The sequence below is a fragment of the Microcebus murinus genome, chromosome X, assembly GCF_040939455.1.
Source record: "Microcebus murinus isolate Inina chromosome X, M.murinus_Inina_mat1.0, whole genome shotgun sequence".
Classification (NCBI taxonomy): domain Eukaryota; kingdom Metazoa; phylum Chordata; class Mammalia; order Primates; family Cheirogaleidae; genus Microcebus; species Microcebus murinus.
Window position 1 is genome coordinate 58,245,209 of NC_134136.1, and position 23,471 is coordinate 58,268,679.

At 40.6% G+C, this 23,471-nt stretch overlaps 1 protein-coding gene across 1 annotated transcript in view; it reads right to left on the reverse strand.

Annotated features, from left to right (window-relative positions):
* The window catches only part of FRMD7 (FERM domain containing 7), a 49,706-nt gene that overhangs the window by 8,705 nt on the left and 17,530 nt on the right, over positions 1-23,471 (reverse strand). Inside the window, exons 2-6 of the mRNA XM_012764745.2 lie at positions 14,827-14,931; positions 13,975-14,017; positions 11,632-11,710; positions 8,512-8,609; positions 45-159 (exon numbers count right to left, since the gene is read on the reverse strand). Coding sequence (XP_012620199.2) covers positions 45-159; positions 8,512-8,609; positions 11,632-11,710; positions 13,975-14,017; positions 14,827-14,931 — 440 coding nt within the window. The remainder of the gene's footprint in view (positions 1-44; positions 160-8,511; positions 8,610-11,631; positions 11,711-13,974; positions 14,018-14,826; positions 14,932-23,471) is intronic.

A 23,471-nucleotide genomic window follows, 5' to 3' on the forward strand; every position in this document is an offset into this window, starting at 1 on the left:
AGTGTTCTCTACTTGGGGAAGCAGGTGCCAGTTAAAGTACGTACATGTGCTTCTGATGAAAGTGCATGATCTTGCTCTCTAAACAGTCTTGGTTTGGTAAGTACTGGGTCTGTGCCAGATGCTTCCTAACTGTTTCTTCATGAAAGTCTCCCAGTTCAGCTGCATGATAGAAAAAGTAACATTTTTCACATTACCATTTAGGGGTTAAGCAATAGAGCACCGAACATACCCTCTGGCCTCCTTTAAACAGACCTTTCTTTGCAGTCAGTGCAGCCCCATGCCTCTCACCCCATGCTTTACGTATATTTATGTTTTTGCGGGGGCGTGGGAAGTGGAAATGGCCCTTTTTGAACCAGAAGCAGTGGGTTGCTATGAGGTCTCAGTACAGGAAGTCACAGACCAAGTGTAGGTCTTAAAGGCTCCAGGATTATAGTTGAATATTTTATTAGATTTTTCTTCTCCCATTTTCCATTTATGATCTCTCCTACTACCAATCCGCTACTGATATAGGTTGAACTTTGTCCCCCTGACCAAGATCATATGTTTAAGTCCTAACCCCTAGTACCACAGAATGTGACTATATTTAGAGATAGGGCCTATAAAGATGAAATGAGACCATTAGGGCAGGCCCTAATCAAATATGGTTGGTATCCTTACAAGAAGAAAAAAATTGGACACACTAGGAATGTGAGCAAGCAGTAAAAAGATCCTGTGAACACACAACAAGGGGGCCAACTGCTAGCCAAGGAGAAAGACCTCAGCAGAAACCAACCCTGGCGACAGCTTGATCTTGGACTTCTAACCTCCAGAACTGTGAGAACATACATTTTTGTCATTTAAGCCACCCAGTCTCTGATATTTTGTTATGGCAACCCTATCAAACTAATACAGCCCCCTAATCTCACTCCATCCTGATGATATATTATCAAGAAAGGGGAATATAAATGCCAACCACAATGCAAGCAAGTCACAGCCAATTGATCACTCCATACACTCGAAATCTAGTAAATCCCCAGCTATCTAGATTCCTAGGAATCATTTTGGATTTTCCAAATAGCTGGCATTTTATCCATGATCATAATTTTACTCTTTTCTAGATGTCTCCAGTTTATTGTTATATACATCTATTATAGAACTATGCCTATGAAGGCAATTGAGGTAGTCAGGATTATCAGCCCTTCACATAAATGGCCCTAGACTGTTTTGATTTTTGGATTCTTTTTTCTTCTTTATCATTTTTACGCATCCTTCCTCTCTGTCAGATTTATAAGAATCATTTCCTGGTTATTGAAGTACCCTAAAGTCAAAGTTTAGAACATGTCATAATAAATTGAGACTTCTAATCTAACATAAAATGGGGACCCAGATATCCAAACCTGTTAGCATTTCATGTTCTATAAGAGTAAATAGACTCTCCATGGAATTCTGTGGTGCTCTCCTATTGAATAAAATACATGGACAATGGGGCACCTACTTTGAGTACTGGAAGGCTGTTTTTTTCCCCTTCTTTCTTAGGTTTCCATTTGTGTTTTAGATAGTATGCTTATTTTTAGACAGGTGAGGTTTATATGTATATTTCAAAATCATAATATAATGAAAATTCCCATAAAACAGTTTTTTTAAACACCAAAGCAATGACTATTTTCTTTCTTTCTTTATTTTTACCAATATTGATAAATGTACAAATCCCACTAAAACTCAATCAGGTTCAGATGGTTTCACTGATTAATTCTATCAAATATTCAAAAAAGAAATAAATATTTAATACCAATTCTCCACAAACTCTTCCAGAAAATAGAGGTGGAAATATTTACAAGCTCATTCTATGAGGCCAATATAACCCTGATACCAAAACCAGATAAAGACATCATAAGAAAAGAAAAAGTATAAGTCAATATCCCTTATGAATACAGTGACAAAAATCCTCAACAAAATACTAGTAAACTGAAGATAGCAACAGATAAAAAGGATTATATACTATGACCAAGTGGGATTTATTCCAGGATTGTAAGGTCAGTTCAACATAGGAAAAGTAATTAATGTAATACACTATGTTAATAGCAAACTAGTGAAACCCCTGTGGAAAGCAATATGGAGATACCTTAAAGAGATACAAGTAGATCTACCATTTGATTTGATCCAGCAATCCCATTACTAGACATCTACCCAAAAGAACAAAAGGCATTCTATAAAAAAGACATCTGTACTCGAATGTTTATAGCAGCACAATTCACAATTGCAAAGATGTGGAAACAACCCAAGTGTCCATCATACATGAGTGGATTAATAAAATGTCATATATGTATACCATGGAGTACTATTCAGCTATAAGAAACAACAGTGATTTGGCACCTCTTGTATTTTCCTGAGTAGAGCTGGAGTCCATTCTACTAAGTGCAGTATCCCAAGAATGGAAAAACAAGCACCACATGTACTCACCAGCAAATTGGTATTAACAGATCAACACCTAAGTGGACATATAGGAATAACATTTATCGGGTGTCGGGCAAATGGGAGTGGGGAGGAGGGGATGGGTATATATAAACATAATGAGTGTGATGCACACCATCTGGTGGATGGACATGCTTAAAGCTCTGACTTGGGTGGCAGGGGGGAGCAGGCAAGAGCAACACACGTAACCTAAACATTTGTACCCCCATAATGTGCTGAAATAAAAAGAAAAAAAAGGGGAAAGCCACCATACATTATCATCTAAATAGATGCAGTAAAAACATTGGGCAAAATCCATTAATGGTTTTTAAAAAAACACTCAACAAACAAGGAATTGAAGGGAACTTCTTCAACCTGACAAAGGTTATCTATGAAAAATATACAGCTAACATCATAATCATACCAAATGGCGAAAGACTGACTGCTTTCCCTTAAGACCAAGAACAAGATAAAAGTGTCTGCTCTTGCCACTTCTATCCAATATCATACTGGTTGTTCTAGTCAGTGCAATCAGGCAAGAAGAAGAAATATAAATAATTTATACTAAAAAGAAAAAGATAAAACTGTCTTTACTTGCTGTTAACATGATCCTATATGTAGAAAACCCTAAGGAACCCACAAAAAACAACTAGAACTAATAAGTGAGTTCAGCAAGGTAGCAAGAGCAATACATAACAAGTAACTGTATTTGTATACATGAGCAATGAAAAATCTGAAAATGATATTTAAGAAAACAATTTGGTTTATAATAGCATCAAAAAAGAATAAAATACTGAGGAATAAGTTTAACAAAAGAAGTGTAAAACTTGCACATTGTAAACTATAGAACATTACCAAGAGAAATTTTTAAAAGAGCTATATAAATGGAGAGACATTTCAGGTTCACAGGTGAGAAGACTCAATATTGTTAAGATGGAAATTTTTCCAAAATTGATCTACAAATGCAATGCAATCCCCATCAAAATCTCAGCAGGCTTTTGTGTAGACATTGATAAATGATTTTAAATTTTACATGGAAATGCACAGGACACAGAATAACTAAAACAATTTTGAAAAAGAAGAACAAAGTTCGAGAATGTACCCTTCCCTATTTTAAAACTTACCTACAGTAATCAAGACAGTGTGGTAATGGCATAAGAATAAACATACAGATCAAATGGAACATAATTAAGAGTCCAGAAATAACTTCTTACATTTATGGTCAATTAGTTTTTGACAATGGTGCCAAGACAATTCAATGGAGTGAAATAATAGACTTTTCAACAGATAGTGCTGGTATAAATGAACATACACATACAAAAATATAAGGTTGGACCCCTTCCTCACACCATACGTCACATAAGCATGTAAACAATTAACACGAGGTAGATCATAGATTTAAATCTAAAAGGAAAACCTATGAATGTTCATGAAGAAAACTTTGTTATCTTAAGTTAGGCAAAGGGTTCTTAGATACAATACCAAAAGCATGATCCACTAAAAAATATTCAGAAAGTGGAATTCCCTCAAAATTAAAAACTGTTGTACTTCAAAAAACATCATTAAAAAATGAAGAGACATCATTACAAAATGAAAAGACAAGTCACAGATTGAAAGAGAAATTTGTAAGTGACATATCTCATAAAGTCCTTTTAATCAGAATTTATAAATATCTCTTGGAATGATAATATAACAATTCATTTTAAAAATGAGCAAAAGATTTCAATAGGTATCTTACCAAAGAAAACATAGGAATAAGCACCTGAAAAGATGCTTAGTATCATCAGTCATTAGGAAAATACTAATTATAATTGCAATGAGATATCTGTTCTTAACCTCTAGAATGGCCATAATAAAAAAGATAGACCATATGAAGTGTTAGTGAAGCTGTGGAGAAATTGGAAACCTCATACATTCCTGGTTTGGAATTTGGAAAATTTTACAAACAACTTGGAAAACAGTTTGGCAGTTTCTTAAAATGTTCGACATATATTTACCATAAGACCCAGCAATTGCACTCCTAGGAATCTACCTGAGAAAAATAAAAACATGTATTCATACAAAGATTTGTATGCCAATGCTTATAGCATCATTCTTTTTTTTTTTTCTTTGAGACAGCGTCTCACTTTGTTGCCCAGGCTAGACTGAGTGCCATGGCGTCAGCCTAGCTCACAGCAACCTCAAACTCCTGGGCTCAAGCCATCCTACTGCCTCAGCCTCCCGAGTAGCTGGGACTACAGGCATGCGCCACCATGCCCGGCTAATTTTTTCTATATATATTAGTTGGCCAATTAATTTCTTTCTATGTATAGTAGAGACGGGGTCTCGCTCTTGCTCAGGCTGGTCTCGAACTCCTGACCTTGAGCAATCCGCCCACCTCGGCCTCCCAGAGTGCTAGGATTACAGGCGTGACCCACCACGCCCGGCCAAGCATCATTCTTAATAGTTAAACTAGGAACAGTCAAAATGTCCACGACCAGGAGAATAGGTGATAAATATGGTAAATCCATAAAATGGAGTACTACTCAAACAAATTGCTGTGATTCATGCTAGAATATGCATGAATTTCAAAAGCATTATTTTGAGTGAAAAAAGCCACATGCAGAAGACCACACATTTTACCATTCCATGTACATGAAATGTCCAGAAAAGGCAAATCCATAGAAACAGAAAGTAAATTAGTGGTTGCCTGGGGCTGAGCATGAGAACAGGCAATGACTACAGATGGGCATAAGAGATACCTTTTGGCATGATGAAAATGTTTTAAAACTGGATGGTGGTAATGGTTGCACAATGCTGCAAATTTACTAAAAATCATTGAGTTGTGCATTTAAAATGTTTAAAATGGGTGAATTTTATGATAGATAAATCATACCTTGATAGAGCTGTTGTTTAAAATAAATCATACACGCACACACGCACACACACACACACACACACACACACACACCAATCTTCCAGTTTATTAAGCACAAGACCCCATGTTGACCCTAAGGAAAATAAGAGCACATATAACTGTGCTTATTGTTTTTCTCCATGCAAGCCTATGACAATCTAGGAAGACAACTATGCCATACAAATAAATAAATATCACCAATAACAGAAGGTGACAAATGTTATGAGCACCTTCACTGTTACCATGTTGGTCCAAACCGCCATCGTCTCTCTCTCCTGCAATATCCTCTTATCTGGTCTCCCCAACTCCTTCATTCCTTCCTCAGGCCTATTTTCACACAGTGGCCAACACAATCCTATCTCAACGTAATTCAGGCTGGGTGCAGTGGCTCACATCTGTAAGCCTAGAACTCTGGGAGGCCTAGGCGAGGGATTTGCTTGAGCGCAGCTAGTTCAAGAGTAGCCTGAACAAGAGTGGGACCCCGTCTCTATCAAAAAGAAAGCGGGGCAGGGGGAAAAACCCAGCCCAGCAATGCAGTGCATGCCTGTAGTCCCAGCCCAGGCGGAAGGATCACTTGGGCACAGGAGGTGGAGGCTGCAGTGAGCTACAATGATGCCATGGCACTCTACCCAGGGCAATGGAGTGAGACTCTGTCGCAACAGAAACAAAACAAGGCAACTGAACACCCCTCTTCACAATGTCTCACCCCTTAAAAAATAAAATAAAATAGAAAAACCTAATTCATATCGTTTCACTCCTTTGCTTAAACTGCTTCAATGGCTTCCCAGCTCTAGAGTCATGCTCTAGGTCTTTAAAATGCTTTTAAGGACTTCCATGATTACTCTTTCCCTCTCTCACTCAGCTCCAGCCAGCTACAAAAAAAGCTTTTTGGATGTTTCTCAAACATCTCAGGCACGCTTTCACCTCAGGCCCTTTGCACTGGATGTTCTCTTTGCCTGGAACGCTCTTGCACTGGATTTTGCCTGGCTTACTCTCCCATCTCCGCCAAGTCTATTCAAACATCACCTTCAAGTAAGCCCACTTTGACCACCTTATTTAAATATTCAGTACCCACTCCCAGAATTTCCCGCTTCCTCCCATGCTTCACTTTTCTCCATTGCTCTTATCGCCACCTACCATGTATTATATAATTTATTTACTTATTTTGGTCATTGTCCAATTCTCCTCCACTCTGAAAATATGAGCTCCATGAGGGCAAGGATTTTTGTCTGTTAAGTTCACTGCTGTTGTTCTCATTGCCCATAATAGTAGGTAGGTACTCAATACATTTTTATTGAATGAATTGCCAAGAACAGTTACAAAGAGAGTTCATAAGAGGGAGGCTTCATCTGAAATGTACAAATTGTGTTTGAGAGAAAGTGTCTGGCTAGAGCAGAGAGGTGTGTAAGAGGGACTGGAACAGATGAGGTCAGAATGTGGAGGTTCTTGAACACCTAGAAAATAATAGGCATCTAACAAATGTTAGATGCATAAAAAAAAAACTGAATAAACGAATGAGAAATAAGATTGTGTTCTGCACACTACCTTAGAGTCCAGTGAAAGAGTCTGACTGGGGTTGATTGTGAAGAGCTAATTTACTGAACTGTAGCTTTTTTCCATAGAAAGAACTTCTATTGACAAACAAAACATCCTTTGGAAAAGCTAAAGTGCTCTGTGCTATGCCTGAAATGGCCACTAGGGAATGCCCAAATCCATAAGGCTGAACTGTTAAGAATGAAATTGGGCTCCCCCCTGAGAGGTCACCCAGGAGCCCCAGTCCCCTGACTGCTGCCACAGGCAGCTAGTGGAAAAGGATGTCTTTCAGCATTATTTCCTCTATCTGCAAGACTCCACGCCCCCACCCAGTGCCAAGTACAATACTGGACATAAGGTTAGTGTTCTTGGCTTTCAAAACTCTTGAAAATGGTGGTTCATTTTCCACCACCTCTCCTAAGCAGACTCTATGATTGAGCTATACTGGGTTGTTCTTCAGCCTTTATATATGCTGCTTCTTATCCCATCGCTATTTTCATTTTTCATGCTGTCTCTGCTACCTATCACTAGCTATCCAATTCTCATGTGTCCCTTTAAGGCCCAGCACAAAAGCCACCTCCTCCATCAGCCTTCCCGGATTACTACTGCTCTTACTGCCTACTGCCTTGCTGAGATCCTGGAGCTCTCATCACCTATTCCGGTCAGGAGTCACTTGGTAAACACTGATTCAGACATTGTCCCTATCTAAGCACTTAATTCTGGAAATCACGGTAAAATCAGAAATCAACCATTTCTGGACTGTCAGGAAGGAAAGACACAGAGGTCAAAAATGAACTTACGAAACAAATTTAAAAAATGAAGTTATGATCCTGCAGGACGAGTAAAGAACAGCTTATTCTTGGGAGGCCTCTCTAGAAGAAAGGAAAAGTCCAACTGGCCCCAGAAGAAGAGATACTATCTCCAGCTGCCTAAATGCCGCCCTAAGGGCTGCTGGAGCAGCCTGACCTGCTCAGTGTCACCCCCTCCCTGGCAGCCCCCCCCCCACTATTCCCCAGGCCTCCTTCTACCTGCCTTCATTATTTAGCCTAATCCAACTGCTTGGCTGCTAGCATATGGGGAGCTCTAATAGATGCCTGGGGCCTTTTTCACTTTAGCCTCTCTCCACCTGCTGTACTCTGTGCTTTGTTCTCTAGAGCCATGAACGTGACAATTTGCCACAGACAGCACTACCAGAGATGTATCCTGGGGCAAGCAGAGGGAGTGGGTCACTTCCTGGCAAAGTCCATGCCCAGATTAGCCCAAACCAGCTCCTGGACAGCAAGTCCCAGGGCAGTGGGAGGGGAAAGTTAGACTGAGGCAGAAGAAAATTAGCATTTACTTTTCATCTACAGAACCACCCTGTGAGAAGGTATTCTTGTCACTATTTAAAGACAAGGAAACTCAGGCTCAGAAAAGTGAGGAGACTTTACCCTACAACAGTTAGAGGTAGTAGAGACAGGATTTGAAACCAAATCTCAATGACTGCGAAGAACCAACCTCTTCTGACTGGACCAAGCTGTTCCTCTATATCATATCCAGGTTTTCTCTCCTCTCTAAGTCCTAACACAGTGTTGGGCATGTTGAGAGAGCTGAGCTCCTTTGCTTGGTTCTCTACCTGGCTGATATCCCCGAAGCAGACATTTGCTACTTACATTGTAAGATGTGAGATACCATCAACGCTGTACAGTTGTCACTGCATGGAAGCCTTCCTAGAGCCAAATCCTTCTTTATCTGAAGAGTAAAAAGATACCTGCAAAGAAGTCGGGAAAAAGCTCTTGAGAAAGAAACAGGAATAAGAAAGAAACATTTCCCTTCTCCCCAATTTAAGATGATTCAAAACAGGAATCATTAGTCAGTCAGATGCCTTTTTGGGGTGGTGAGTAATGCATAAACTTTGCTTTAGCCACAAACCAGCCCCAGACCACAACTCGGTTGATCCAGCACTTTGGCAAGCCTCAGAGCCATTAGGAATCACCCTGGCCAAATCCTCCCACCAACTTGAGGGAGTTGGCCAATCATCCTCTGGTGGTTTCTGCCACGTAGCAAAGCCATATCCCCAGCTATAGAAAATATGAGATCCAGCAAGAATAAGTGCACTCACAAGGCCAGTAGAGCTCTATTGACAAAATGCTATCATACTCAGTTTGATAACAATTTAGGAGGTTGGTGGAGCAAGGAATGATCATCTCATTTTATAATTATGGAAGTAGAGGGGCTAGATGACTTTGACAAGGTCATATCACCCGAAGATAGTGAAACTATGGCTAGAACTCAAGTCTGCCACTGAATTCAGGCTGCCTTCTATCCAAAAGATTATGTTTCAGAAATCAAGGACTTGAGGCCATGCTTCTACCCATGTTATTCCCTTTGCCTGAAACACTCCTCTATATCACCAGAGCCTAACACAGCACTTTACATAGAGTAGATATATAATCCATGTTTACTGAAAATAACTAAACCAGACTACCTTTTTCCCACTGAAGGCTCATGAGGCACCCATAAAATAGAGGTTGGTATCTAAGGCTCTGCCAAACAGATAGCATTTGTCCCATACTCTTATGTCCTTATCATAAGAGAATCAACTTTTGAAAAAATGTATATATAACAAAGACTCCACCGCTGACTGCCTTCTTCCATGATCCAAAATTGGTTCTAATATATATTATATATTATTATTATTATTTTTAGAGACAAGATCTCACTCTGTCGCCCAGGCTGGAGTAACAAGTTTTCACTATGTTGTCCAGGCTGGTCTCTAACTCCTAGCCTCGGGGGATCCTCCCACCTCAACCTCCCAAAAGTGCTGCAATTACAGGTGTGAGTCACCACACCCAGCCCTAATATTTTATTTTATAAATTAAAACTCTGATTATCTACTGCAAGCATTTCCCTAAAAAAAATATGATTTTCTAAATAAAGTTCTATATGGACTTTTTAAAAGCCAATTAAGCCTTGAAAGCAATGTGGTAAATCAAAATTAATTGCAAGTGATAGATGAAAATTCAGATTGAAAAAAACAGGTAAATTAGTAGGTGATTATTCAGTTTACAAAAGCATTCATCATTATTATCTTTCAAATTGTGAGCTCCCCTAATGCATTAGAGATGATCCAATTAGAAAAATTATATTTGCACACCACTCTCAGAAACCCATGTATTAACCTAAACAAGGCATCCTTTTTAACTCAGCCATACTTAAGTATTCTTAAATAGGCCAATGGGAAAAAATAAAGGAAGCCTAACCTTTGCCATTGCCTGTTTTCAAATAGAATAATCAATTAGAATAATCAGCTTCAGTAGCTAAAGGGAAAGTGAATTTCATTTTGCTTCTAGCAAGAAATAAAGGAAACTTCTTGTCATTTGACACAGTCCTTGCTGTTAAGATAGCAGCTGCCTGCTACAAATACCAAATCCTTGCTCTGAACAGCTGATGAATCATTTATCATCACATTGATTTTCTCATTCTTTTTTTTTTAAAGTTTATCTCCATAAAAATTGGTCACAATTTAAAACTCAACTGAAATGGGTTAGCAAATGCAAATTGATATCAAGATATCAAGTTATCTGGGAAAGTGGCCTACAATTCACAAGTGTGGAGAGAATTAGAAGAGAGAGAAGAGAAAGAGGGAGAAAGAGGCTTGTGACAGATGACTTCTGCAAAGGCCCCTCAGAAAAGTCCTGTATAAACTGGACGCGGTGGCTCACGCCTGTAATCCTAGCACTCTGGGAGGCTGAGGCAGGAGGATCGCTCAAGGTCAGGAGTTCAAAACCAGCCTGAGCAAGAACGAGACCCCGTCTTTACTCTAAATAGAAAGAAATTAATTGGCCAACTAAAAATATATAGAAAAAATTAGCTGGACATGGTGGCGCATGCCTGTAGTCCCACCTACTCGGGAGGCTGAGGCAGGAGGATCACTTGAGGCCAGGAGTTTGAGGTTGCTGTAAGCTAGGCTGATGCCTCGGCACTCACTCTAGCCTGGGCAACAGAGTGAGACTCTTTCTCGAAAAAACAACAACAAAAAATAAAAATAAAAAAAAAAGGAAAGAAAAGTCGTATATAAAAGGGGTAAAGGTGAATGTCCCTGAACCATATTGGGAGGAAGACATCAGGGAGAATAACTGTCAACATCCTGTGATCTTGGCCAAGTCACTTTAGCTCCCAGGACCTATTTCCTCATCCGCAAACCAATAGGACTGGACTAGATTATATCTTAAACCCTTCTATGTGTAAGAGTCTAAGTCTAAAAAGTGGAGTAAGATGTGGGGGAATGTTATGTTGATGATGTATCTTTGCAGAGGTAGGTTTCCACTGTAGTTCTGAAGGGCATTTTTCATAAGTTTATGGCATCATTACAGAATATTTTGCCTTGTACTTGTGAGATACATCCACACAACTCCCCGTTTTCAATATCCATGGAAATTGGCTGGCATCATACCTGTGCTGTTAAGCTGCCCTCTGATTGAAACACAGATGCCATGAAGGAAAGCCCGCTCATTGTTGTAACAGTTAATGGCATAACCCCCAAGTGGTCACCCGGGCCTGCTACCACTTCTAGAACATCACCCCGCTTTCTCTTCGTAGTCCCCACCCTTTGGAAGATTCACGCCTGGAAGACCGGCCAGACCCACCCTCTCTCCAACTGTTAACCATTTCAAAGAGAGTGACTTAAAGCCAAGCCTTGCAAAGAGGGCCAGAAGCCCTTGCCCTGACAGATAGAGAATCACGATAAACATCATAACATCATGAAGTAGACACACAGGTAAACTCCATACCTTGTAAGTTCTTCCCGCAGATGTCCAGGGTCCACTGGGAAAAATTTCACCATAAATTTGAAAACAACCTCCTTAGGATCTTAAAACACAATATCTCCATAAGTTTTATATAAATGTTCATCACAACAGTTACAGGTCTTTACACATACACACCCCTCTCCTTTTTCCTCCCCTCCCATCACTCCCTCCCACAAACCTGTTTTAAATTTCTATTTTTCACATTTATAATGTATTTCCATTTTTAAATTATGTCTCTATGAGGATAGAAATTGGGAAAGTTCTCCCACCCCTCTTCCCACTCTGTCTCCCTTTGAGTTTATTTTCGTATAAATATGCCTCTTTGGGATCTACCATGTCCTCTCCTAAGAAATGTCCCATTCGGAAAATATACTACTTTGGATTCTGCAATGCTGGCTGAGAGAAGTGCCCTGGCTTCAGCTGGAGCAGGTGAAAATCGTCTAGCCTAAGGATGTCATAAAAAGAACCAGAAGCAGTATGGACTGATGCCTCTATCTAGCTATCTTAAAACATATGTTAAGAAAACAAATCTACTCATCTTCACAACTAACTGTATTTGAAAATAAGAATCTCTTTACATCAAAAGTAAACACATACATGCAGTATTAGCACCATTTATTCAGTAAATATTTTTTGGGTGCGTATTATGTGCCAAGCATTATATTATACTAGGCAGGTACTGGGAGTAAAATGACAACGAAGAGCTCACAGTGTGGTAGAAAAAGCAGACATCGAGACAGACAATTGCAACACCACAAAGTGCATTAAGCACTGAGTACTGAGGAAGCACAAGAGGGAGAAAAGTTTGTAGGACATCAAGGAAGTCTTTTAAGAAGAGCTGACAGCTGAGTAGCGCTGCGAGATTTAGGGAATAAAAAGTGCAGGACTCCCAGTTCAATTTGAATTTCAAATAAACAACAATTGCATGAGACATACTTGTACAAGAAAATTATTCTTTATTTATCTGAAATTCCAGTTTAATTGGGCATTCTGTATATTATCTGTGAAGCCTACACTTGAGATCAGTTTTGTCAATGTCAACTGAGGTGGGAGGTGGAGCGCGGTGGTTTACACCTATAATCCTAGCACTCTGAGAGACCAAGGAGGGAGGATCACTTGAGGTTAGGAGTTCGAGACCAGCCTGAGCAAGGATGAGACCCCATCTCTGCAAAAAATAGAAAAATTAGTCGGGCATGGTAGCATGCAACTTTAATCCCAGCTACTCGTGATGCTGAGGCAGGAGGATCGACTGGGTCCAGGAGTTCAAGGTTGCAGTGAGCTGTGATGAGGCCACTGGGCTTTAGCCCAAGGGACAACGTGAGACTCTGTCTCAAAACAAAAAAAAAAGAAAAAAAAAACAAAAACAAAACTGAGGTGGGAATACAAAGTGGTTAGTGGCGGGGCAAGGCTAGAAAGGTAATCAGAGTCCAGTGCTTTCTGTATGATGCTAATGAGTTTGAACTTTACTACTCTAAGGGCAATAGGGAGCCATGGAAGTATTTTAAGGCAGGAAAGTGATATGCTCAGGTTTTTATTTTCAATAGATTCCTCTGGGAGTGGTGTAGATGATGGATTGGGGGAAATTGGTTCAAAAGCTGTTAGAATAATATGACAGATGACAGTTACACAATGGGAACATGCAGGACTGTGGGAAGCACCAACATGTAAAGAGCAGGTGGTAGAAGAGAACCAGTAAAAGTGACACTAAAACAGTGTTTCCCAAAGTATTGCTGGAAATCTTCCTGCCTCAGAAACACGTGCAGAATTTGTTAAACATGCAGGTTGTTGGCCCTCAACCCAGGAATGTGGCCCAGGAATCTGCATTTTAACAAGAAACCCAGGTGATCCTAATGCACAGTGAAATTTGAGAGCCACCACATTAGATTGTGAAATATAGGCGGAAAATATGTCATGCATATTAGGCACTCAAATGTGAACTGAAGCGAATGGATAATGCTTGTAATGGGATAAAACTCAAGGATTTTCAGGCAGAAGGTGAATGGCATTGCAGATTGACATCAAGGATGCTCGAAGATTTGCAGTGCCAGAGCATGAGATATATTCCCCGAGCCAATCCACAGAGTGCTGTAATTACCAGCGTTCTTCAGATTTACTCAAAGAGCCAGCAGCATGATTTCCTTCAGCTCAGGCAAAATTAAAACAATTTTCTAAATTGCTAAATTTACTGGATGTATGAAGGATTGATATCATATATCAAAGCCCTTCTCTCCCCTTACATTAATGTCAGGAACTGTGTAGTGTTGCAGAGATATGTTTCAAGTTCTAACTGGGAACTTTATTCCTTAAATGATTTTCCATACTTACTTTTTACTTGCTTTGTTATGGGCTTCAGAAGTTCCAACCAAACCTGTAATAACATTAATGAAAAAAATTGGTAGAACATGGCACTGAGTGGAGTTGTTTTTCCTTTTTGGTAGCAAAGGTCAACATGAAATAAACAAATACCAGGACTGTTTAGACTTCTAAAGATAGTTAGAAACAAACAGCAATATCAAAGAGATGGTGTACCTTCACCACACTCAATCTGCCCCCTTATATTTTCCCAATGACAGTGAACATTGTTGATCTATAAACTCTTTTTTGTTGACATTTGAATCACTGCTCCTCTGCCTTAGTAGGATGGCAGAGGTGTCACATACATGGCTCATTAGTTGCTACAAAGCTAATGAAGGCATTTGGCTTCCCATTTGAATCCTATAGTCCCCAAATGCCAGCTTAATAGACATAATGAACCTCTCTGGGAAGATGCCAGATTACATATATGCCATGGCAGGACACAGAGGGAGAATATTGTGAATGTTAAGACCTGAGAGAGGAGAAAGGAAATTCCCCTGAATATTCATTGCTAAGGTCAGGAATCTTAATTCTGGGGGTTGAGGTACAGCCTCTAGAAAGTCAAAATAGATAAAGCATGGATAGCTGTTCACAGGGTGACAAAACAGGAGCATGGGGTGGCAGTGTTTGTGTTTGGCAAACTGACATGAGTTTTAATAAATGAGAGAGGAAGAAAAATAGTTATTAAATTCAATCATTTTGAAAGGGTGTAATGATTTTTTTATTTTTCGATTGGAGGTTTGAACCCTACATACCTAGCTACAAATTGCCTTTAGAAGCAATTTTTAAGACACAAAGAACCCTTTAATGGAACCAACTTACATTATTTCCAGAATGGCTGCAGAATTCTAATCCAAAATATTCCTTTTCAGCAAGATTTAGATGGCTGCAACTCAGGTTAAACAGTGCCCTTCCAGATGACTTTTGCTAAACAAAACAAAGAGATCATATAGTACAGTTTGCGTTCCTAACCTGATATTGCTACTGCAGGGAGGAATAAAGGGTAGAAGTAACGAGACCCTCTTCAAGCCCTGGTCCCTTTAAGTACTGTTTAGAGGACCTGCATCCTCCTAAATGATGTTGAGCTTTATAGATAGATCCACATATCTTTCTGTAGATTGTTTTAGGGGCATTCCTTAAAAAAAAAAAAAAAAAAAAAAACCCTGAGTCTAATGACAAACCCTCTTGTAAAAAGAGAGCCTTGCATTTAACTGTGTCTAGATCTGCAAATTTACCCTTTCAATGGAATACTACAATCAATTCTTCCCACAGGCAATTTGAATGATTTAAAAAAAAATTGACAGATAGTTTAATCAAGATGTAAATCTGACCCTACTACTCCCCTGCTTAAAATCCTTCAGCGGCTCCCCTCAGGATAAAGCCTGTACTCCTTAGCATGGGAAGCTGAGCCCTCTCCCGCTCAGCGGCCCTTCCTGCCCCTCCTCCAGCCTCATCTCCTGCCCCTCCGCCGCGACACTTTCCTAAGAGCTGCCGACTGTTCGTAGTTCCCCATCATGTCCAGTCATTTCATGCCTTCATGCCTCTGCTCCTGTCATTCCTTCTGCGCCAACCGCTTTTCCCACCTTTCTTTGGTTTGGCTTACTTCTACTCAGCTCAGATGTCATCTCCCTGGGGGCGCTGTCTCTGATCTTTATCAGCTGCGGGCTGGGCCAAGGGCAGCCCGGGTGCCCCGACCACCCTCGCTTACCTCGAACGTGGCACTTCTTACCCCGATGTCTACCTCCCCCATTAGACTGAATTCCTCCATAGCAGGGACTTTGCTTTCTTTTTCTTGTTACTCAGCAGGTCTAACTCAGAGCCTGGTACACAGTGGGGGCTCTTGAATGTGTGTTGATCCGACTTGAAATTGACCAAAGGATTATAGGAACCCCTTGAGCAGATTTCATTTTGCAGCTTCGCCCACCAAGTAAATCTGCATACAGCATACTCTGTTCACATAAAGCCACACACATTATTTTTCTGCATGGAGCCCACACACACAGTGAGCTCAAAACTGTCCCTTTTCTCGGGCTTCTGGTAGAGCAGGAGCTTTGAAGAGCTCTCTGTGAAAACCCCTTTGAACTGAGTATGGCTGACGCTGATCTTCAGCCTCCACCATTGCTGAACCCGAGGGTTGCTGCTGCAGGGAGGACTGTGATGGGAAAATTGAGCCCTGGCTGATAGGCACAAAGACATGCTGCTGAAAACCCCTAGTTAAAGCCGAGTCACGCGGTGCCTATAGTGCGCGGCAAAGGAAGCCGGGCGCGGGGAAATGTAGTTGGAAATCACCGACCCATAGAATTAACAGCAACCTTGAGAGGTCAGAGAGTCCATCCACCACCACCCCCTCTCCCTCAAGGCAGTACCACACTGAACAGAGCCCACATATGGGATTTAATAGCTTCCAGGAAGGCGACCTACCTCGCCCCCTTCCCCCCCAGACCAAAACTATGCCCCTCTCCCCCCGGACTGCTCTCCACTGGGTTACACTGCCCAGAGCTCCACCGACTCCAGAGTCATTTGGGTTAATCCGGGTCCTATTTTTAAATGCAAACAGGCCTCAAAAGGTGAAACCTATTGCATCCCTAGCACCTGGAGAGAGAGAGAGCTGCTGTACTGAGGGACAGGGGATTTGATTTGATGTGGGAGATCACCTTGGAGGTGGGGTCCGGGAAAAGGGGGTCAGCCCCAGGGGGCTGAAAATGGGGGGACGGAGGGGGGCACGTCAGGGAGGAGGGGGGATGTTTTTGCCTATGTGGCAACCTTGCCTAGGGCAAGTGCTGACACAGACCATTCCAGACAGATGAAATCGCTCCTATTTTTAAAGTCCTCCAGACAAGGAGCTGCCACAGGATTTTTATTATAAAAAAAAAAAAAAGAATTTCTAAAGAGAGATGACAGCAATACTTTTTCCAACACCAAAGAAACATTTCAGTCACGAGGACCAAATTCCGTCATAGACTCCAGTTTCTTTGCAAACAATTTAAGAAGCTGAAGATTTTCCTTTTTCCTCTTCATTTTTTATTCTTATTTTCAATTGGGGCACTTAATCCTCCCTATCAATGCTGTCACATTCCATGTGTTTGTATATTTAAATGTTTCTGCAGTCACAAAGAATCTATAGCTTTTTTTTTTTTTTAGTTTCAAATTAAGGCTTTCTTTTTGCTCCCTTTTGTAAGATCCCATACTGTGTTTATATAAATAATTCCCTGCTTCGTCCATTCTTGTGTAAGCGTTGCCAACTGGCTCTAAAAAGCCTTTGGCATTTGTGTGTTTGGAGGTCAGGCGCTCACTTGGCTCCAGCTCTCCGCCCCCATCTCCAGGAGAGGCATTTCCCTCCAGTCCTCCATAGTGTACGTTGAAATTGGCCAGCCTTGTGGAATGTGTTGCATAATAGGTAAGGTCTTGGTTCTGTCTCAACATGCAGCCTTTAATTTTTTTCTGTCATTATGATCCAATTCCTCGATTTTGACGTTACGATTATCTTTCTCATATCTCCTCGTATACAACTTTTCTATTTTCTTTTTTCTGGACTTCGGATTCTCTGTACAATTGCTTGCTTGCTTTTGTTTAAGCTGGCACTTTTCAACATTCTCATCAAGCTCTTTAGGGAATCTAAATTCATTACCACCAGTCAGTCCTCCCACTCCAGGAATTGAAAGTCCAGTCCTGAATCCTGTCTTGTCCTCATCTCGTTTGGATTACAGTAGGGCAGTGTCTGCCTTTTAAATATATATGTGTGTGTATATATGTTATGTACACACATATATATTATATGTATTATTTTAAACAAACATCTGAGAACTTGTATTTATAATCTCCAATTTACTGTGTTGTAACCATTGGACACTGATTCTTGGGGGCTTCAAACTCATCTCCTCATGGGAACAATAATATTCAGAATGGCTAACTCTAAAAACCAATCTACTAAAGTTTCTATGCAGCTGGAGCTGTCAGATAGCAATTTGTTAAAATAAACCTGGATTATATTCTTGTTCTACTCACTTACTAACTGGATGAATAGGGCAAATCATTTAGCTCACAAATTGATCTACCTTTTCCAGATACCTAAAGATGGAAATCATGTGTTTGAATTCTTGGCATTAAGCACAGTGCCTGGCAAAGGGTAGACATTCAATAAATGTTTACTGAATAAATAGGTAAATGGACTCAAACATTTAACTTGATTCATGTACATTAATTTGATAGCCTTTTCAGGAGGAAGAACAAATTAGTCACTATGTGACCTTGGGCAAACTACCGAACCTTTCTGAGCCTCAGTTTATTTATCTCTAAAATGGAGATGATAGTGGTATTATCTTATAGGGTTACTGTGAGGATTAAATAAGAATTCACATCAAAGTCTTAGTACTGTGCCTGGCACCTTATATGACTTCAGCAATGCACATGTATAGATAAATGCATAGAAATGAGTCTGGAAGGATATACATCAAATTGTTAACAGCTTTATCCCTGGAAAGCAGAGAGAATAAAGGGGACTTTAACTTTTTACTCTGTACATGTCTATTTTTTTTTTTAATGAGCAAGGACAGTGGAAACTTTCTTAACCAACTTCCACTGAACAATGCACAGAAAATGCTTTCCATTTCCACTTTAAAACATTGGCAGGCCGGGCGCGGTGGCTCATGCCTGTAATACTAGCTCTTTGGGAGGCCGAGGCAGATGGATTGCTCAAGGTCAGGAGTTAGAAACCAGCCTGAGCAAGAGCGAGACCCCATCTCTACTATAGAAAGAAATTAATTGGCCAACTAATATATAGAGAAAAAATTAGCTGGGCATGGTGGCACATGCCTGTAGTCCCAGCTATTCGGGAGGTTGAGGCAGTAGGATTGCTTGAGCCCAGGGGTTTGAGGTTGCTGTGAGCTAGGCTGACTCCATGGCACTCACTCTAGCCTGGCCAACAAAGCAAGACTCTGTCTCAGGAAAAAAAAAAAAAAAAAACATTGGCAGATGTCCATGTCATGATGAAACCTCATGGCTAGTAGGCTACTCTAATACAATTATACACTTAGACAGCAACTGATTGAGTCCCATGCTTACTAATAATTTTCTTGAACATATTTTTGACAGTTTTACTTGTTATTATAATTATAAAATTGAATTAAATTGTATGTAAAAATTAATATGACACCGCATATACTCACCAACAAATTGATATTAACGGATCAACACCTAAGTGGACATATAGGAGCAACATTTATCGGGTGTCGGGAGGGTGGGAGGGGGGAGGAGGGGAGGGGTATATACAACCACAATGAGTAAGATGTACAATGTTTGGGGGATGGACATGCTTGAAGCTCTTACTCGAGGGGGGAGGGGGGCATGGGCAATATAAGTAACCTTAACACTTGTACCCCCATAACACACTAAAATAAAAAAATAAAATAAAATTAATATGAGCACTAAAGGCAAGAGTTGTTTCCATGAAAATTAAATTGATTACTTTGTAAAGATGCAATAAGGGGAAATCCCCCAAAATGTGCTGTCAAATTAATTTTGGATATGATAGCAGTAAAAGATTGGGGGACAAAAGACATCAAAATCTGGAAGGATTCTGTACTCAATTCTGGACTCAAATCATAGGTGACACATTATGGGCTTGGTTTACAAAGGAAAGACAAAAAAGAACACAATCAGAAGTCCATACTCAAAAAAAGGGCCTTGGCCCTACATCAAAAGTTTGGCATATGAATATAAACGTGTAAGTTTTATGTTAAAATAAAAAGTTTAAGGTGTTTATGTGTTATATGCATATGATTTATTATGAGTCTGCTTTAGCAAATTTTATCAATTAACTGATCAACAGCCACTTTTGAAAACATTAGAAAAAAGAGATTCTAATGTTTCCGCGTCTTGATTGACTTTTAAAAATCTCTAAAAAACCCCTACATACTATAAGATTTCAAGAAACGATACATTGGAATGAAGTATAGCATATAACTAATAATGGCATAATAGATTATTCTTACTTTTTCCTTATACTTCTTGCATTTTCCAGATATATGCAATAAATATTATAAAAGTAAAAAGTATAGTATCATACAAAGTGTATTATAGATGCGTCTCCTGTTTCCAGTGCTGATTCTGGCATTCAAAATATTTCATATGTTCCCTTCAGAAAATAGTTCTCAAAGTTACAGATGATAATCACTCACCCTCCTGACTTTATGGTTATGCCCTTTTTTTATCCCAAAAGATAACTATCTTAGCTCGAAATTTCATAACAAAATACCATAGACTGAGTGGCTCACACAATAGAAATGAACGTTCTCACAGTTATCAGGCTAGGAATCTGAGATGAGGGCACCAGCATGATTGAGTTCTGGTACGGGCTCTCTTTCTGGCTTGTAAATGGCCATTCTCTTACTATGTTTTTACTTGGTGGTGAAACAGAGAAAGAGAGATCTCTCTTCCTCTTCTTATGAGGTCACCAATGCTATCGGACAGGGCCCCCACCCTTATGACCTCATTTTACCCTTATTACATACTAGGGTAAAAGTTCTATCTCCAAATACAGTCGCTTTGGAGGTCAGAGCTTCAACATACGAATTTTGGGAGGACACAAGTCAGACCATAGCAACGACCCAGCTTGATGGTCCTCTTTAGTTACCATATTTTCTCATTATGACTTTTGGCTCTTTTCAAACACTAAATACACTGATAAATAATGAAGATTTGTGAGGCATTTTGGAAAGAATGCTCCCGGTTACAGAAGGCCAAAGAGGAGTTCCAAGAATGTGCTGAGCACCTGTAATAAACATGAGGAAGCGGCACATCATGAGGGCTCAGAATGGTGGCTCTGGAGCCAAACACACCTGGCTCTAGTCCTGACTCCCCTACCCACTAAAGGGATGATTGTGAGCAGGCTACTTAACCTCTCTGAGCCTCGGTTTCCTCAACTACAAAATAAGATTGTCAGAAGTCAGACACAAAATGTCATATACTATATGATTCCATTTACATGAAATATCCAGAATAGGCAAATCCATAGAGGCAGAAAGCAAATCAGTGGTTGCCAGGGGCTGGGTGAAGAGGGGGTAATGGGGAGTGACTGCTAATTAGTATGGGATTTCTTTGGGGGGGGTGGTGATGAAAATATTCTGGAATTAATGGTTGTGATGGTTGCATAACATAATGAATATGATGAAAATCACTGAATTATACACTTTAAAAGGAGGAATTTGCTGGTATTTGTATTGTATCACAATTTCAAAAAGAATCATAGTGAGCATCAAATGAGAATATTCATGTAAAGTGTTTTACACAGTGTCTGACCCATGAGTAGAGCTCAAAAAGTGTTAACTATTTGTAGGGTGACCATATGATTTATTGACCAAAGCGGACACTTTTGAGGAGAATGGGGGCACTAGAAATAATTACATTGTCACAACAGGTATAAAGCAGGCCTGTCTTGGACAAATCCTGGTGTATGGTCACCTAGCTATTAGCCCTTGGACCATCCAAGGGATCTATTTTGACAAGGGCAGTATTTCTTTGAATATTCAAGATCTGCAATATTGAGGAGCACACACACGACTATCGGTTTCCTCTCACAGAAACCAGTGACTTCTGATCCTGTGGCAAGTGAATGAATTACCTTTTGATCATTTTAACCCTCTGATTTCACATTTTCATAGACAAGGCTCAGCCCTAACAGTCACACAAAAAGACAGGGACAAACACCCTTTCCACCATCCCTTCAACGCACATTATTAAGAGCACCTGCTCTGTGCCTGGAACTTTCCTAGGCTCCAGGGATGAGAGGAACTGAAATGAACAAGACATAATGATTACCACCAAGGAACACATAGGCTGGCAGACAAGGAGGGCACGTCAATGGTTAATCACAGTAGTTTGGGCTAAGTGTCTTTGTGGAGGTATGTATGCAGGGGACAATATGAGGCCACATCTGATGGGCATCTAGCCCAAAAAGGTGGGTAAGGGGATTCTTAAGAGAGGGGACACCTAATTTGAGGCATGAAGCAAGAGTTGAGGTTAGCCAGATGAAGAGAAGGAATGGAGAAGGGTGTCAGAGGCAGAAGATATTAGAAAGCCTGGTGTGAACAATTAAACTGCAAACAATTTGGTGTTGCTAAAGGAGAAAGCGAGATACAGGGGCTAGAAAATGCATAGGAGTCATACCATGGAGGGCATCTTGTGACATGGGGAACCATGAGCCTGGAGGTGGGGTACATGGTGAAGGTAGGAAGAGATGAATGATTTTAAGCAGGGAATTGATGTGGTCAGAGTTGTGTTTTAGAAATACCAGCCTAGAATTAGTTAGGGCACCACTTCCCAAACTGTAAAGTGCACATGAATCACCTGGGGATTGTCAAAATGCAGGTCTAGATGCAATAGGTGTGAGGAAAGGCCTGATAATCTGCATTTCTAACAAGCTCCCCCATAATACTGATACTGTGCACTGTGGATTACACTTTGAGGCACAAGGGTGGAAGGGATGGGTGGCAGAAGTGCCAGGCAGCTGAGTAGGGGCTGCTGCAGGAGTTCAGGTGAGAGAATATGGGAGCCTGGACTAAGGCAGTGGTAGTGAAAATAGCAACGGTAGGATGTGAGACGTGTCTCCACAGTAGGTTCAATTGGACTTGGGGAGGTAAGACAGAGAGAGAGATCCAGACAGAGATTCCTGGTCTTCTCTTTGGAGGCATTGGAGACTTGCTCCCTTTTTGCCTCCTGACAGGATAAGGAATTGCATGCACCATGGCTGAGCTTTGGTTACATTTTGTAGTCTTTTATTCACCATTATGCACCACTTTGTTCATCCCTGGCATGTGTTTCCTTTCCAGTTGGCCCACAGACCACATGTACAATCAGGGGCTACCCAAGCAGCTTGCCTCACTTGCTCCCCAACCACCGCTTGTTGCCGATTTCTGCCCACACCCACCTATCTAAGAGTGAGGATGCTCAGAACATTCCTCACTGGCGTGTGCACATATTTGAGCTCCTCCTTCGACATTCCTTACCTTTTGCACAGGTCTGAAAAGAAAAATCACAGCTTGTTATAGCAAAAGCTGTGTGCTGGCATAAAGTTATAAAATATTCTTTTGACACCTCACCTCTGATGTGTTCACTATTTCCTTTTAAAGTCGCCCACCTGGCATTTTCTTCCTCGTCTTTTAGGGCGAAACTCAGAGCTTCCTCGTGTATCATGTATTATCCCTTTTGCAATTTACCCCAGTCACCCCACTCTAGCACTGGCCCAGAATCAGTTCCATCCAAAGTAGTATAAGCACGCTGTCACTCAGTATCCTTGTGGGGGACCACAGTGAACTAGTTCCTTCTGGCTAATTTCCATCTCTCATTTACTCTTCAAATCCTGAACTCTAAGTAATGTTTTGGAAACTAGAACCAAGCAGGGCACTCTACAGAGGATCAGACTTGTGTTAAGCTGAATAGGAAGTCTGGAGATCTTTCTGCATTTTGGTAAC